Genomic DNA, 18,615 nt, shown 5'->3' on the forward strand with positions numbered 1-18,615 from the left:
TGTATCACAAAAGTGAGTACACCCCTCACATTTCTGCAAATATTTCATTATATCTTTTCATGGGACAACACTATAGACATGAAACTTGGATATAACTTAGAGTAGTCAGTGTACAGCTTGTATAGCAGTGTAGATTTACTGTCTTCTGAAAATAACTCAACACACAGCCATTAATGTCTAAATAGCTGGCAACATAAGTGAGTACACCCCACAGTGAACATGTCCAAATTGTGCCCAAATGTGTCGTTGTCCCTCCCTGGTGTCATGTGTCAAGGTCCCAGGTGTAAATGGGGAGCAGGGCTGTTAAATTTGGTGTTTTGGGTACAATTCTCTCATACTGGCCACTGGATATTCAACATGGCACCTCATGGCAAAGAACTCTCTGAGGATGTGAGAAATAGAATTGTTGCTCTCCACAAAGATGGCCTGGGCTATAAGAAGATAACTAACACCCTGAAACTGAGCTACAGCATGGTGGCCAAGGTCATACAGCGGTTTTCCAGGACAGGTTCCACTCGGAACAGGCTTCGCCAGGGTCGACCAAAGAAGTTGAGTCCACGTGTTCGGCATCATATTCAGAGGTTGGCTTTAAAAAATAGACACATGAGTGCTGCCAGCATTGCTGCAGAGGTTGAAGACGTGGGAGGTCAGCCTGTCAGTGCTCAGACCATACGCCGCACACTGCATCAACTCGGTCTGCATGGTCGTCATCCCAGAAGGAAGCTGACGCACAAGAAAGCCAGCAAACAGTTTGCTGAAAACAAGCAGTCCAAGAACATGGATTACTGGAATGCCCTGTGGTCTGACGAGACCAAGATAAACTTGTTTGGCTCAGATGGTGTCCAGCATGTGTGGCGGCGCCCTGGTGAGAAGTACCAAGACAACTGTATCTTGCCTACAGTCAAGCATGGTGGTGGTAGCATCATGGTCTGGGGCTGCATGAGTGTTGCCGGCACTGGGGAGCTGCAGTTCATTGAGGGAAACATGAATTCCAACATGTACTGTGACATTCTGAAACAGAGCATGATCCCCTCCCTTCGAAAACTGGGACTCATGGCAGTTTTCCAACAGGATAACGACCCCAAACACAACCTCCAAGATGACAACTGCCTTGCTGAGGAAGCTGAAGGTAAAGGTGATGGACTAAACCCAATTGAGCACCTGTGGCACATCCTCAAGTGGAAGGTGGAGGAGTTCAAGGTGTCTAACATCCACCAGCTCCGTGATGTCATCATGGAGGAGTGGAAGAGGATTCCAGTAGTAACCTGTGCAGCTCTGGTGAATTCCATGCCCAGGAGGGTTAAGGCAGTGCTGGATAATAATGGTGGTCACACAAAATATTGACACTTTGGGCACAATTTGGACATGTTCACTGTGGGGTGTACTCACTTATGTTGCAGCTATTTAGACATTAATGGCTGTGTGTTGAGTTATTTTCAGAAGACAGTAAATCTACACTGCTATACAAGCTGTACACTGACTACTCTAAGTTATATCCAAGTTTTATTTCTATAGTGTTGTCCCATGAAAAGATATAATAAAATATTTGCAGAAATGTGAGGGGTGTACTCACTTTTGTGATACACTGTATATAGAGAGATAAAATCTCTCTCACACTCTCCCTCTCTCTCGTGATGGTACTCGCTGTTCTCGTGTCTCGTCTGGTTCTCGGCTAAATGGGCTTTTGGCAGGTGGAGCTGAAAGGCTGTTAGAAAATAAGAGATCGTCCTTGTTAGGCAGCGACGCTAGATTTATTCATACCGCTAATACACACACACACACACACACAGACACACAGACACACATTCTATTGTCTGCTGTCTTTAATTGGGATAAAACGATCATAAATACTTCATGTTTTATTATTGATACGAGGTTTGGGACGAGGCAGTATACCGGAACATCTGATTTGGAACGTTAACAAAGATTTGGCTGATTGTGAGCCTTGATTTGCTAAAACTGTGTTAGCGAATAGTCCAAACACGACACAGAAGAGAAAATGATTTAATGATGGATGAAGGAGGTGAAGTCCAGGACACGAAGGCTGAGATCCAGACGAGTTTCGGGTTGTTCCTGTTCTCTGAGGAACATCCTGTTTTCTCTCGTGTTCCATCACTCAGGAGACGTTCTCCTCACCGAGACGGCCAGATTACATCCTGAGAACGTATCTGTCCTCGTCACGTCCCTGTGGGTTCATGTGTGTGTTAGAGAAAGTATAAAAATATCAAGAAATGCTTTTATTTTTATCCTCCTTTTCATTCCTTCTTTATAACTGGTGGAGGAGCCTCATAAACATCATGTCCAGAACCAGGAGCACCATCATGGAGTCGTTTCTCCTCTGCATCCATGACTGGCTTCATTCTGCTGGCCAGATCTTTAATGACAGAGTTATCTGGGCGTGGTTATGTTTGCTGCAAATGCCTGGCTTACAGTTGGTATTCCAATGCATCTCAAATACGTTCACTGAAGTTGATGTCTGGACGTTGCTGGACAATGAAGATCTTTCACGTTCGCTTTGTGCTGAATCTTTTTCCAAGCTGATGCCCGTAACACGGCTGAAAGAGTTGAGCAGTGAGCCACCTTGTCCTTCTATGCTGCCATTTCGTCTCAATCCATTTCTGGCCGGCAAATTGGGCATGGAGGTGCAGATGATTGATGACCTGATGTGGTGTTAATGCGCTCCAGGTGTATGTCTATACAACACGGTTCCTCTCGGTCAGACTTACCAGCTCCTCTGTTGCTCTTCTCTATGAAACTGTGATGCCGGGGTTTTTGGTCACGTTTGGAGCCCACCCTGGATGATTGAGATGCCTCAGAGTTGTGGCGTGTGGAACCCTACCTTCTCTGAAACGTGGTGGCTAACTTGTCCACTGAGGAAAAGGTGGAAGGTCTAACATCCTAATATCAAGGTCAGGTGCCACTTAAGGCAATTAAGGTGACTTGGTGGTGGTGGGGCTTGAACCAGGGACCTTCTGATCGCTAATCTGAGCTACCACTGCTCTGAGGAACACAATGGATGATTGTGTTAAAAGCCTCTTGTCCAGAAACTGTTGGTTAAGGAGAGACGTATAGACCCGTACAGGCGGCATGGTGGGTAGCACCGTCACCTCACAGCAAGAAGGTCTAGGGTTTGATTCCCATTTTTGTATGGAGTTTGTGTTGGTTTCCTCCAGGCGCTTTGAGTCCTCCCACAGTCCAAAGACGTGCATTCAGGTTAATTGAGATGGACTAGCACCCTGCCCTGGGGGTTCCCTGTTTCCTGCTTTTTGCCCACCGAGTCGTACCCACCGTGACCCTGAATAGGATAAAGTGGTGAAACAGACAATGACTGAATGAATCTTACAGCCATCATCAGATTTCAAACTGAAACGTTAGAATTTATGTAACGTTTCAGCTACGAGCGACGAGTCCTGCGTGGTTTCTCAGCCATGCCCTAAATTCAGGAGGTAACGCTTTCTTTTACAGTCCCCAAAGTATCAGCTAATTATTTATTGGTACTTACCATCATTCTACCCAAATTGTACCTCACACGTTCCTGGTTGATACCTGGAACTTGGGGGAGAGTAAAATTCAAATTCTGCATTTCATTCTTTTAAATGCAAACCTGCACATATACTTTTTAGTTAGAAGGTGCAATGGGCATTTGGGTGGGCAGCTGTAAATCACGGGGACGACTGGGACTGTTACCCACGTACCCGAGTCAGACTCAGCCAAAAGTGTCGATGTGGTCCCTTCCTGTGGGTTCACCATGGGCTCCTCATGGCAAACATCGTTGTTGTTTATTGGTTTTATTGTAATTTGACCCCTTTTTTAATGTGATGCGTCTCTGATTTCAGGTTGCCTGTTTGACGGTGAGCTATGTGAGCAGAGTGAAGTCTGTGCCAACGGTAAGTTTTATATTTTATAACCACAACATATAAGAAATGCCCTCCACACTGACCTGTCCATCCCAGTTCTGGGTTGTTTTCACACTTGTACTGGTGTTCCAGACTCGGGTCTGTTGGGTTTGTTCAGTTGTATGGGAGTGCTCGGGCCTGGGTGCGCTACTGGGTACCAATCACTGGAGTCCATCAGACTGGTCCAGGAGGGTCTGGGGTTTGATTTAGGTTTGGGTGTAGACTGCTCTGTTGCTAATATCTAGAGTAGACGGGCTGAGAGAGACTCAATAAGGTCCTGGTAGGTGGTCACAGGTATCCTGACTGCAGTGGGTCCCACAGCTGCTGGAGGGAGCGTGAGGGAGGATCCACAGAGCCAACCTGACCATCAAGGTGCTCCCACAGATGCTCACTTGGGTTCAAGTCTGGGGAATTAGGGGGTCAGGGTAATACTTGGAAGTCTCGGTTGTGCTCTCGGTTGTGTGACAAGTCGCATCGTCTTGCTGGAGGATCCCAACCGACCCAGGGAAGATAATCAGCAGGTATGGGTTGAGAGCGCCGTCCACACCTTATATACCCACCCAGCCAGCTCACCAAACGTAGGGAGTGGTCATAATATTGTGACTCGACAGTGTAGAAGAGGAATAAGAAGAGTCTGGAGAAGCAAATCCCATCTGAATCTGGTTTGTCTATCCAGGAACTGAGGAACGTTGACGTACGTACAGAAATCTGGGTTCGAATCCACATCTCCGCACTCTTGTTCCAGAGAGTAAACGATTGCTCCTGTATGAAGTCGTGAGTCATTTCTCGACGCTCGGCGATTCCCCCGGCCCCTCGGGTCAGCACCGAGGTGGGGCAAAAGAAGCGATGAGCGCCGCTGCAAATTATCCGGCTTAATTGAAGCAGCGGAGGCCCGAACGCCGCGGGAGTCTCTTCACTGCAGAATGATATGCAGAAGCACGATCAGGGAGAGCGACAATCCCGTAGCTGCGCCCGTCCCCTCATCGGGTGTTCCGAGAGAGAAGAGGAACGGCATCAGTGTTTCTCTGAGGTGTTCGTCGTGCTCCGTGTGATAGATAATCAAATGAAGGAGCAGCTCTGAAGGGGAGGCGCGAGATTAGATAATAATTGTGAGGCGCATCCATCGTTTAAAGTGACATTTATTTATTTATTTATTTATTTAGCACGTAATGAAGGCGGGTAGAAAATAAGACGAGGTTATTGCCGGGGCGGCTTCATTATATCCGCCTCTCATTACACGAACCACTTTGTTTCACCTCGGCGTTTGGAAGAAGGCGTCTCGGACCGGGACTCAAGGGTACGCCGGTCTCTTTGATCAGCCGAGATCAGCTCAGACTGTGGGAGTGACCCATACTGCCAATAAGACGACGCCAGGCCTCATTCTGTCCGTTCTACAGGGTGTGTGTGCTTGTCTGGCCTGCCTGCAGTCCAGATCTGTCGATCTGTCTTGTATTGAAAACGTACGGACTATCGAGCAGCTGAAGTCTCGTAATTCCACTCGCAAAACTGCAACAGCATTAAGAAGTCTCATTTAAGGAACACTGATTAAACACGGGGGGGTTACACCCCCCGTCCCAACTTTTTTGGAAATTGTTGCTTGTGTTTATACTTACTATACTAAACTACAATGAAAATGCTGTTTATTAAACGTCCCATTTATTCTGGAGTATTTATTAAGGAGTTGGTTTGTAACTCTTTACCTGTCTAAAACTTCTCCCAGGTCTGTTTCTTCTTCCTGGTCTGTAACTCCCCCTGGTCTATAACTCCTACCAGTTTGTAACTCCTCCCCAGTCAGTAACTTCCTCCCCAGTTTGTTACTCCTCCCAGGTCTGTAACTCCTCCACCGGTCTATAACTCTTACCAGTTTGTAACTTCTCCTTGGTCTGTAACTCCTCCTTGGTCTGTAACCCCCCATCACGGTCTGTAACTTCTCCCTGGTCTGTAACTCCTCCTTGGTTTGTTACTCCTTCTTGGTCTGTAATCTCCTCCCCAGTTTGTTACTCCTCCCCGGTCTGTAACTCCTTCCCAGTCTGTAACTCTTACCAGTTTGTAACTTCTCCTTGGTCTGTAACCTCTCCCCAGTCTGTAACTCATCCCTGATCTGTAACCTCTTCCCAGTCTGTAACTCTTTTCTGGTCTGTAACTCTTTCTTGTTCTGTAACTCCTCCCTGGTCTGTAACTCCCCCCGGTCTATAACTTTTACCAGTTTGTAACTCCTCCTTGGTCTGTTACTCCTCCCTGGTCTTTAACTCCCCCCAGTCTTTAACTTCTCCCCGGTCTGTAACTTCCCCCTGGACTATCACTCCTAGCAGTTTGTAACTCCTCCTTGGTCTGTTACTCCTCCCTGGTCTTTAACTCCCCCCAGTCTTTAACTTCTCCCCGGTCTGTAACTTCCCCCTGGACTATCACTCCTAGCAGTTTGTAACTCCTCCTTGGTCTGTAACTAATCCCCAATCTGTAACTCTTTTCTGGTCTGTAACTCTTCTTTGTTTTGTAACTCATTCTTAGTCTCTAACTCCTCCTTGGTCTGTAACTCCTCCCTTGTCTGTAACTCTCTATCAGTCTGTAACTTCTCCCTGGTCTGTAACTCCTACCAGTTTGTTACTCCTCCCTGGTCTGTAACTCCTTCCCAGTCTGTAACTCTTACCAGTTTGTAACTTCTCCTTGGTCTGTAACTTCTCCCCAGTCTGTAACTCCTCCCTGATCTGTAACTCCTTCCCAGTCTGTAACTCTTTTCTGGTCTGTAACTCTTTCTTGTTCTGTAACTCCTCCCTGGTCTGTAACTCCCCCCAGTCTTTAACTTCTTCCCGGTCTGCAACTTCCCCCTGGACTATCACTCCTAGCAGTTTGTAACTCCTCCTTGGTCTGTAACTCATCCCCAATCTGTAACTCTTTTCTGGTCTGTAACTCTTCCTTGTTTTGTAACTCATTCTTAGTCTCTAACTCCTCCTTGGTCTGTAACTCCTCCCTTGTTTGTAACTCTCTATCAGTCTGTAACTTCTCCCTGGTCTGTAACTCCTCCCCAGTCTGTAACTTCTTTGTCTGTAACTTTTCTTTGGCCTGTTACTCCTCCCAGGTCTGTAACTCTCCCCTCCCAGTCTATAACTCTTACCAGTTTGTAACTCCTTTTCGGTCTGTAAATCCTCCTCGGTCTGTAACTCCTCCACAGTCTGTAAACTCCTCTCTGGTCTGTAACCTCCTCCCCGGTCTCTCCTCTAGCCTTGGCATTCTTATCACATCACTACATGTGTGCTTTGTTTTCACGTCTGTCTTTCATGCCCAGTTTGTGATTGGTTCCTGTTTCTCATACCCACTGGTTCTCGATTGTTCCCATGATTCATTTGTGTATTTGTTACCCTTTGTTTCCTGTTGTCCTGTCCCGAGTGTTGCAGCACCGGCTCTTGTATTACCGAGCAGATTCTTTCTGTGTTCAGTTCCTGTGATACTGTTGTCCTGCGCCTGCCTGAGATTTATAGAATAAAACAGAACATCTTAATTTGTCATATAAATAAATATCACAGCATGTTTGGAAGCTGAGGCCAAAGATTGTACTGCACCCTTGTAGCTGAGAGGGTTAAGGGCCTTGCTCAAGGGACCAACAGTGGCTTCTTGGCAGAGCTGGGATTTGAACGCTCAACCTTTTAGATGATAGTCCAATGCTCTACCCACTGGGCAACTCTGACTGCTTGTGAACTGAGCTTTGATACAAATGGGGTGGGGTTTGAATTAGCAACCTTCTGATTCTGGAACAGAAAAGGACCTTCCCCAAACTGTTGCCACCAAGTTAAGTTTGTTTTATATCCTCGCTTTTATGCCTTTGCTAGCAATGAGTGTGAAACACCTGAACTTGATCATTTAAAGGCATTGTCCACATATTTATGGCCATACATTGCATATCACCTTGCTCCAGTGAAGATGAGGTCTCTGTATCAGTGGATGGAGGTGAAACAGTGATGAGGAGCTCTCGGGTCCTGCTGAGAGCTCATGAGTCACTCCGGCGTGATGAAGTGTCCGATTTAAACCCAGCATCGATCTTTATTTTCTGGACAAACACTGAATGAGCTGCTCTGCCTCTGAGGCATTTGTTTCACAGCTTGTTACAGAAGTGTCGGTGGACGCTAGTGGTCTGAGGTTCCAGCTTTTCAGATGTTTAATCATTACGGTAATCAAACCAGCCTCGGATGTAAACAAATGAGCACGTTTACTATGGAGAATTGCTGTTTAATAAGCTGAAATACTTCACATGGTGAGGTAGAACTGAACTCAAGACCAGAGCTGTTTGGAATAAAAAGGACCTGACTGAGACTATATAGAAAAGAGAGCGCTAGGTGGATCTGTGACTGTAGTCAGCATGCCAGCTACTCAATCCACCAATGTACCAACTCTCGATCACAGTCCAGTGCTTTTCTTTCAGCCCTAAATAAAGAGAAGAGAGAAAAGGAATCAAATTCTAAGTTTTATGAATCAAAAAGTGAATCAGATCACTGATTCGATTCTTACTTTAGCTTCAAAACAGAGAATGGTGCCAACAAGTGCACAATAGAGGTAAGATAAGCGAGAGAGATAAGCGAGGTAACTTACCAGTGGCAGGAACCTCAGGTGGCTACGTTTAGCATGTTAACAACAGCAACCTGGCAGTGATTTGACTTGAACCAGCGACCTTCTGATTACCAGTACCTTAACCACTAGGCTGTAACTCGCTCGTCTTGACACGTGCTCTACAACATCAGGCAGATTCAGAATTTCAGGGTGGCACGGTGGCTCGGTGGCTAGCACTGTCGCCTCACAGCAAGAAGGTCCTGGGTTTAATCTCCAGGTGGGGCGGTCCAGGTCCCTTCTGTGTGGGTTTCCTGCGGGAGCTCTGGTTTCCCCCCACAGTCCAAAAACATGCAGTCAGGTTAATTGGAGACACTGAATTGCCCTATAATTGAATGTGTGTGTGCATGTACAGGGGTTGGACAAAATAACTGAAACACCTGTCATTTTAGTGTGGGAGGTTTCATGGCTAAATTGGACCAGTCTGGTGGCCAATCTTCATTAATTGCACATTGCACCAGTAAGAGCAGAGTGTGAAGGTTCAATTAGCAGGGTAAGAGCACAGTTTTGCTCAAAATATTGCAATGCACACAACATTATGGGGGACATACCAGAGTTCAAAAGAGGACAAATTGTTGGTGCACGTCTTGCTGGCGCATCTGTGACCAAGACAGCAAGTCTTTGTGATGTATCAAGAGCCACGGTATCCAGGGTAATGTCAGCATACCACCAAGAAGGACAAACCACATCCGACAGGATTAACTGTGGACGCAAGAGGAAGCTGTCTGAAAGGGATGTTCGGGTGCTAACCCGGATTGTATCCAAAAAACATAAAACCACGGCTGCCCAAATCACGGCAGAATTAAATGTGCACCTCAACTCTCCTGTTTCCACCAGAACTGTCCGTCGGGAGCTCCACAGGGTCAATATACACGGCCGGGCTGCTATAGCCAAACCTTTGGTCACTCGTGCCAATGCCAAACGTCGGTTTCAATGGTGCAAGGAGCGCAAATCTTGGGCTGTGGACAATGTGAAACATGTATTGTTCTCTGATGAGTCCACCTTTACTGTTTTCCCCACATCCGGGAGAGTTACGGTGTGGAGAAGCCCCAAAGAAGCGTACCACCCAGACTGTTGCATGCCCAGAGTGAAGCATGGGGGTGGATCAGTGATGGTTTGGGCTGCCGTATCATGGCATTCCCTCGGCCCAATACTTGTGCTAGATGGGCGCGTCACTGCCAAGGACTACCGAACCATTCTGGAGGACCATGTGCATCCAATGGCGGTGCCGTGTATCAGGATGACAATGCACCAATACACACAGCAAGACTGGTGAAAGATTGGTTTGATGAACATGAAAGTGAAGTTGAACATCTCCCATGGCCTGCACAGTCACCAGATCTAAATATTATTGAGCCACTTTGGGGTGTTTTGGAGAAGCGAGTCAGGAAACGTTTTCCTCCACCAGCATCACGTAGTGACCTGGCCACTATCCTGCAAGAAGAATGGCTTAAAATCCCTCTGACCAGGACTTGTATATGTCATTTCCAAGACGAATTGACGCTGTATTGGCTGCAAAAGGAGGCCCTACACCATACTAATAAATTATTGTGGTCTAAAACCAGGTGTTTCAGTTATTTTGTCCAACCCCTGTATGTGTGTGTGTCTGCCCTGCAATGGACTGGCGCCCCGTGCAGGGTGTTACTCTGTGCCTTGTGCCCATTGAAAAGCTGGGATAGCCTCCAGCACCCCTCCGCGACCCTAATTGGATAAGCGGATAAGTAAATACAGGGACAGATACAGGCATTAGCAATGACATTGAATAGGACAGAGAAGGAGATCATTGGATGTAGTTTGCCAATGCTTGAGGACATCTACAACATCAAGGTGACGAGGCGTGCCGGCAAAATTACAGCCGACCCCTCTCATCCTGGACGTCTCCTCTTTCAGACACTTCCCTCTGTAAGAAGATTCAGGGCCATCAAAACCAGCACAACCAGACATGATAACAGCTTTTTTCCCAGAACTGTAGCTCTTCTTAACTACAGTGGTCACTTCGCACTTCAAATCTTACTATACCTCACTATAATACAATACGTCTTCTGTAATGCTTATTTGCACAAGTGTACATATGTTAATTGAAGTGGCAGTGGTAGCCTAGCGGTTAAGGTACTGGACTAGATACACTATATTGCCAAAAGTATTCGCTCGTCTGCCTTCACACACACATGAACTTGAGTGACTCCCATTCTTAATCCACAGGGTTTAATATGATGTCGGCCACCCTTTGCAGCTATAACAGCTTCAACTCTTCTGGGAAGGCTTTCCACAAGGGTTAGGAGTGTGTTTATGGGAATTTTTGACCATTCTTCCAGAAGAGCATTTGTGAGGTCAGACACTGATGTTGGACGAGAAGGCCTGGCTCACAGTTTCCGCTCTAATTCATCCAAAAGGTGTTCTATCTATCGGGTTGAGGTCAGTCAAGTTCTTCCACACCAAACTGGCTCATCCACGTCTTTATGGACCTTGTGCTTTGTGCACTGGTGCGCAGTCGTGTTGAAACAAACATCCCCAAACTGTTCCCACAAAGTTGTCAGACAGGTACCGTTCTCCTGGCAACCGCCAAACCCAGACTCTAACCAAACTTTAACCCTCAATTGCTTAGACAATATACTGTCATAGTCACTGATGGTCTGTAACGCGTTACTTAGTAACGCGTTACTCTAATCTGACCACATTTTTCAGTAACGAGTAATCTAACGCGTTACTATTTCCAATCCAGTAATCAGATTAAAGTTACTTATCCAAGTTACTGTGCGTTACTATTTTTGTCATTTTCCTTAGTGAAAAGATATTTTTGCTTTCTTCTTGGCAGGGGCGGAGCCAGGGGGTGGCCAGTGGTTGCCATGACCACCATAAAGTAATCTTCGGCCACCCCTCTGGCCCCCCCGCCACCGCTTTGCCGGCAATTTTTTTGCGGAAGCATTTCTGCACGCAGGAGCAGCGCACCTCAGATGAGTAGTTCTTCACCAAAACAGTGCAGTAATACACTCAACATAAATGTCAACCACCAACACAATTACAGATGTACAGTAGTACTATTTAGTAGTATTCGTGGCGCGCTATGAGTAAAAGCGCCAGCTTCTCTGCGCATTCCAGTGTTGCCAGATTGGGCGATTATCAGATTGTCATCTCTACAAGACTGTAGAGATGACAGTGGACTTCAGAAAACACTCACCAGCACGGCTCCCACTCACAATTTTAGGCAGTCCTGTTTCAACTGTGGAGTCCTTCAAGTTTTTGGGCACTATCATTTCCCAGGACCTGAAGTGGGAGTATAACATCAACTCCACCATCAAGAAAACCCAACAGAGAATGTTCTTTCTGCGGAAAATGCGAAAGCTGGGACTGCCACAGGAGCTGCTAAGACAATTCTACACTGCGGCCATCGAATCAGTTCTGTGCACTTCCATCACAGTCTGGTTTGGTGCAGCCACAACACAACAAAGGAACAGACTGCAGCGACAGGTGAAGTCAGCTGAAAAAATCATTGGTGCTCCTCTCCCCTCTCTCCAGGACTTGTATACTTCAAGAACCAAGAAACGGGCAGAGAAAATTATCACTGACTCCTCACACCCTGGACATTACTTTATCCAACCCCTCCCCTCCGGCAGGCGCTATAGATCCATCCACATTAAAACCACCAGATTTAAAAGCAGTTTCTTCCCACAGGCCATCTCCCTACTAAATAAATAAATGACTGATAATACATAACACGTAAGCGTAACAATATTAATCTGCTGCCAAATTGACTACACTGTAGTACTCATCCTACATGTTGTGCACTTTACTGTTTTGTAAATATTTCAGATGCTGCTAAATTACATATCTGTATATTGTGTGTATATAATCTTATAGTTTGGATAATTTTGTGATTGTGTTTAATGTTTAATGTATACGTTGCTTGTACACTGTATCGTACCATTACTAGAGAGATACCATCAGCCGGAAACAAATTCCTTGTGTGTATCCACATACCTGGCCAATAAATCTGATTCTGATTCTGATTCTGATTCTGATTCTGATTATCCGCCAAATTGGGCGGATTTTGTTGGAAAACAATTTAATAGCAGGTAAATAACACTTCTATTTAAAAGAAAATCTTCCGTTTTAAGAAGCTCCAGCATTGTAGAAGGCTGTTAAAAGTAAAGTCAATTTTCAATGCTGATTTAGCGTAATAGTGTTGGTCAGTCTGTATCATATTCTTGAAAGAAAATTAAAATGTGTTTTCCATGCATTCACACTGGCATGTTCTGGGGTTCAGTTGAGTCTCATCAGTACACACAAGTTGGCAGCCAAATGATAAATTATTGCAAAGGAATATCTTTGAAATATTCCGCATTATATAACTAATAAAGTAACTTGTCATCTAACTTAGTTACTTTTAAAATCAAGTAATCCATAAAGTAACTAAGTTACTTTTTAAAGGAGTAATCAGTAATCAGATTACTTTTTCAAGGTAACTATGCCATCACTGGTCATAGTACTGTAAGTCACTTTGAATGAAAGCGTCTGCTAAATGTTCAGTAGATAAAAGTTTTATACTATATTTTTATTCACATATCCATAGTTATAAATATTTTTATCTACATACTGTATGTATATGCACAAATCTCTTAGCTCCTCTCCTTGGCTCGTTATCATTCTTTCCCCCCAATCTAGTCATATCCAATTCCCCGATTGCATTTCGCTTCCTCCTCTGACACGTGTGCAGTACCGACCGCTTCTTTTCACGCACTGATCTCCATTATCCCCCGTCTCTGTGCAGCACATCGATCAGCCAGCAGAGGTCGTAATGGCATCGGTTATGAGGAACCCCGTCTGGCATCTAATCCGACAGCATTAATTGAAATACTGGTAAATAATAAGCAGTACAAATGACAAAAATGTTGTGCAGGTTGTACATGGTAAAGATGTCCTTCAGGGTTTGATTTTATTATCCGTGTATGATGGTCTACTCAGACCTATTATCACGAGAGACGTTTCATCTGGTGGTCAGTTTCTTTCATCATTTTCTCTCTTTTCTCCCTTGCTGTTATCTTGTACGATTCTTTAAAAACACAGTGTGTCATATTGAAGCAGCGGCGATGCCGGGTGACCTCTGCCATTCAGACGCCGCATCTTTATAAAAGCTCATTTACTGAGCTTTCATCCTAGCAGAACGGACTCTCTTTATTAGCTCCTGGTGCTTTTTCATCCTAATTAGAACAGCTCAGGGAAGTTTTAATGGTTTGGATCTACAAAGTTGTGCTAATGGTTCGTGGGTTTGTGAGATGTGTGTGGCTGAAGTTGTCAGACGAGACTTTACTGTTATTAAATATTTGCATAGAGAATAATGAGGCGCTGGATACGACACCAGGTGTAATAGAGCGGCTCACACTTTTTCTGATTTTTGATAGTTTTATGATTTATATGTATATATAAATACATATAGAAGCACTTTGTAGTTCTACAATTACTGACTGGAGTCCATCTGTTTCTCTACATTCTTTGTTAGCGCCCTTTCATGCTGTTCTTCAATGGTCAGGACCCCCACAGGACCACCACAGAGCAGGTATTATTTAGGTGGTGGTGTGTTAGTGTGTGTTATGCTGGTATGAGTGGATCAGACACAGCAGTGCTGCTGGAGTTTTTAAATACCATGTCCACTCACTGTCCACTCTATTAGACACTCCTACCTAGTCGGTCCACCTTGTAGATGTAAAGTCAGAGACGATCACTCATCTATTGCTGCTGTTTGAGTCGGTCATCTTCAAGACCTTCATCAGTGGTCACAGGACGCTGCCCACGGGGTGCTTTTGGCTGGATATTTTTGGTTGGTGGACTATTCGCAGTCCAGCAGTGACAGTAAGTTGTTTAAAAACACCATCAGCTCATACCAGCACAACACACACTAACACACCACCACCACCATGTCAGTGTCACTGCAGTGCTGAGAATGATCCACCACCTAAATAATACCTGCTCTGTGGTGGTCCTGTGGGGGTCCTGACCATTGAAGAACAGCATGAAAGGGGGTAACAAAGCATGTAGAGAAACAGATGGACTACAGTCAGTAATTGTAGAACTACAAAGTGCTTCTATGTAGTAGTACTTATAAGTATACAGTATATAGTATACAGTATTGTAGTATGAGTACTTATATAAGTAGGGTATTTATTATTATTAGTGGGAATAGTTCACAGTATGGCCAAAAGAACGTGGACACTGGAACGTCACTGCAGTTTTAGCTTACTAAGCTAACACAGTTAGCCTCAGGCCGTTCAAAACGACACTCGTATCATCACACCTTTATACAGATTAAACATCAATGAGAATTTATTTACATTTAAAAGGAACTCTGTTGGTTGCTCTGACTTTCATTCGTCCGCCACGTTTGTCATTTTTGGTGATACAAGTCGTACCGCACTGAATGCTGGGATTGCCTGTGATTGACGCTCCCTTGTTATTCAGTCGGATCATCACTCAGAATTAAGGCGTCTCAGTAGGAGTGTTTTAAGCGATCTAAGAATTTAGACACGCCCTCTTCTCAGGAGTGTAGAGAGAGACCCTAAATGTCCTTGTTCCACGTGCTCAGTTACAATTTTAAATAAACACGAGGGCAAAACCACAGAAGTGGCCCGACGCTCATCAGCATGATGGCAACCCTGGTTAACGATCAGGTTGTCTGTAGAATGGTGTCCACATACTTCTGTCCCGTGTGTATCTAAATCAGACTGTATACACAGAGGACCGAGTGAGTTCTGAGATCTCTCGTCTCCCTCTACTGGTAACACCACAGCAGTACAGTGCAGTTCCACATGTTAGATGTGAGAGTAACATAATTACAGGACAGAATTATAGATGATATGAAGCTTGCTCAGGGGCCCAACAGTGGCAACCTGGAAGTGGTGGGGCTTGAACCAGCGACCTTTCGATTACTAGTCCAGTACCTTAACCACTAGGCTACAACTCATCAGTCATGCTTCATCTTAAATCTTCTACAGGAACACTACACCACGGTCCATGAAATGAGGGGCGACCCTGTATTAATGCTCAGGGTGTTGGGATAGGATGTTCATCAGACTCATTAGTGTCCACATATTATTGGCTGATACAGTTTCTTGGACAAGTCCAGTCATGAGTCTTGACCCGTCCTGGTCATCACCTGTCTCCCAGTCTGACCTGTTCTGTCTTTCATTCTGTCTCTATACCGGTCTCTTTACTTGTCTCATGGTCTGTCTTATCTATCTACCTGTCTGTCTCTCTACCTGTCTCTTATTCTGTCTCTCTACCTGTCTTTCATTCTGTCTCATTCTGTATCTCTACCTGTCTTTTATTCTGTATCTCTACCTGTCTTTCATTCTGTCTCTCTACCTGCCTTTCATTCTGTATCTCTACCTGTCTTTCATTCTGTATCTCTACCTGTCTTTCATTCTGTCTCTCTACCTGTCTTTCATTCTGTCTCTCTACCTGTCTTTCATTCTGTCTCTCTACCTGTCTTTCATTCTGTCTCATTCTGTCTCTCTACCTGTCTTTCATTCTGTATCTCTACCTGTCTTTTATTCTGTATCTCTACCTGTCTTTCATTCTGTCTCATTCTGTCTCTCTACCTGTCTTTCATTCTGTCTCATTCTGTCTCTCTACCTGTCTTTCATTCTGTCTCATTCTGTCTCTCTACCTGTCTTTTATTCTGTCTCTCTACCTGTCTTTCATTCTGTCTCTCTACCTGCCTTTCATTCTGTATCTCTACCTGTCTTTTATTCTGTATCTCTACCTGTCTTTCATTCTGTATCTCTACCTGTCTTTCATTCTGTCTCTCTACCTGTCTTTCATTCTGTCTCTCTACCTGTCTTTCATTCTGTCTCTCTACCTGTCTTTCATTCTGTCTCTCTACCTGTCTTTCATTCTGTCTCTCTACCTGTCTTTCATTCTGTATCTCTACCTGTCTTTTATTCTGTATCTCTACCTGTCTTTCATTCTGTCTCTCTACCTGTCTTTCATTCTGTCTCATTCTGTCTCTCTACCTGTCTTTCATTCTGTATCTCTACCTGTCTTTCATTCTGTCTCTCTACCTGTCTTTCATTCTGTATCTCTACCTGTCTTTCATTCTGTCTCATTCTGTCTCTCTACCTGTCTTTTATTCTGTCTCTCTATCTGTCTTTCATTCTGTCTCTCTACCTGTCTTTCATTCTGTCTCTCTACCTGTCTTTCATTCTGTCTCATTCTGTCTCTCTACCTGTCTTTCATTCTGTATCTCTACCTGTCTCTTATTCTGTATCTCTACCTGTCTTTCATTCTGTATCTCTACCTGTCTTTTATTCTGTATCTCTACCTGTCTTTCATTCTGTATCTCTACCTGTCTTTCATTCTGTATCTCTACCTGTCTTTTATTCTGTATCTCTACCTGTCTTTCATTCTGTATCTCTACCTGTCTTTTATTCTGTATCTCTACCTGTCTTTCATTCTGTATCTCTACCTGTCTTTCATTCTGTATCTCTACCTGTCTTTCATTCTGTATCTCTACCTGTCTTTCATTCTGTCTCTCTACCTGTCTTTCATTCTGTATCTCTACCTGTCTTTCATTCTGTATCTCTACCTGTCTTTTATTCTGTATCTCTACCTGTCTTTCATTCTGTATCTCTACCTGTCTTTCATTCTGTATCTCTACCTGTCTTTTATTCTGTATCTCTACCTGTCTTTCATTCTGTATCTCTACCTGTCTTCTCTACCTGTCTTTTATTCTGTATCTCTACCTGTCTTTTATTCTGTATCTCTACCTGTCTTTCATTCTGTATCTCTACCTGTCTTTTATTCTGTATCTCTACCTGTCTTTCATTCTGTATCTCTACCTGTCTTTTATTCTGTATCTCTACCTGTCTTTCATTCTGTATCTCTACCTGTCTTTTATTCTGTATCTCTACCTGTCTTTCATTCTGTATCTCTACCTGTCTTTCATTCTGTCTCTCTACCTGTCTTTCATTCTGTCTCTCTACCTGTCTTTCATTCTGTCTCTCTACCTGTCTTTCATTCTGTATCTCTACCTGTCTTTCATTCTGTATCTCTACCTGTCTTTTATTCTGTATCTCTACCTGTCTTTCATTCTGTATCTCTACCTGTCTTTCATTCTGTATCTCTACCTGTCTTTTATTCTGTATCTCTACCTGTCTTTCATTCTGTATCTCTACCTGTCTTTCATTCTGTATCTCTACCTGTCTTTCATTCTGTATCTCTACCTGTCTTTCATTCTGTATCTCTACCTGTCTTTCATTCTGTATCTCTACCTGTCTTTCATTCTGTATCTCTACCTGTCTTTCATTCTGTATCTCTACCTGTCTTTTATTCTGTATCTCTACCTGTCTTTCATTCTGTATCTCTACCTGTCTTTTATTCTGTATCTCTACCTGTCTTTCATTCTGTATCTCTACCTGTCTTTTATTCTGTATCTCTACCTGTCTTTTATTCTGTATCTCTACCTGTCTTTCATTCTGTATCTCTACCTGTCTTTTATTCTGTATCTCTACCTGTCTTTCATTCTGTATCTCTACCTGTCTTTTATTCTGTATCTCTACCTGTCTTTCATTCTGTATCTCTACCTGTCTTTTATTCTGTATCTCTACCTGTCTTTCATTCTGTATCTCTACCTGTCTTTCATTCTGTCTCTCTACCTGTCTTTTATTCTCTATCTCTACCTGTCTTTCATTCTGTATCTCTACCTGTCTTTCATTCTGTCTCTCTACCTGTCTTTCATTCTGTATCTCTACCTGTCTTTCATTCTGTCTCATTCTGTCTCTCTACCTGTCTTTTATTCTGTCTCTCTACCTGTCTTTCATTCTGTCTCTCTACCTGTCTTTCATTCTGTCTCTCTACCTGTCTTTCATTCTGTCTCATTCTGTCTCTCTACCTGTCTCTCTATCTGTCTTTCATTTTGTCTCTCTACCTGTCTTTCATTCTGTCTCATTGTGTCTCTCTACCTGTCTTTCATTCTGTATCTCTACCTGTCTTTTATTCTGTATCTCTGTAGCCTAGTGTAGCCTATTCGGCTACTCTGTAGCCTAGTGTAGCCTAGTGTAGCCTATGTAGCCTATTCGGCAAGCTGTAGCCTAGTGGTTAAGTACTGGACTAGTAATCAGAGGGTCACTGG

General features: G+C 44.1%; 1 protein-coding gene across 3 annotated transcripts in view; it reads left to right on the forward strand.

Moving 5' to 3' along the window:
* Window positions 1-18,615, forward strand: part of ptprn2 (protein tyrosine phosphatase receptor type N2) — a 259,239-nt gene that overhangs the window by 22,019 nt on the left and 218,605 nt on the right. For all 3 annotated transcript variants that reach the window (XM_062994511.1, XM_062994512.1, XM_062994513.1), the window contains exon 2: window positions 3,837-3,887. In XM_062994511.1, the coding sequence (XP_062850581.1) occupies window positions 3,837-3,887 (51 nt within the window). The remainder of the gene's footprint in view (window positions 1-3,836; window positions 3,888-18,615) is intronic.

Source organism: Trichomycterus rosablanca, chromosome 4 (genome assembly GCF_030014385.1).
Source record: "Trichomycterus rosablanca isolate fTriRos1 chromosome 4, fTriRos1.hap1, whole genome shotgun sequence".
Classification (NCBI taxonomy): domain Eukaryota; kingdom Metazoa; phylum Chordata; class Actinopteri; order Siluriformes; family Trichomycteridae; genus Trichomycterus; species Trichomycterus rosablanca.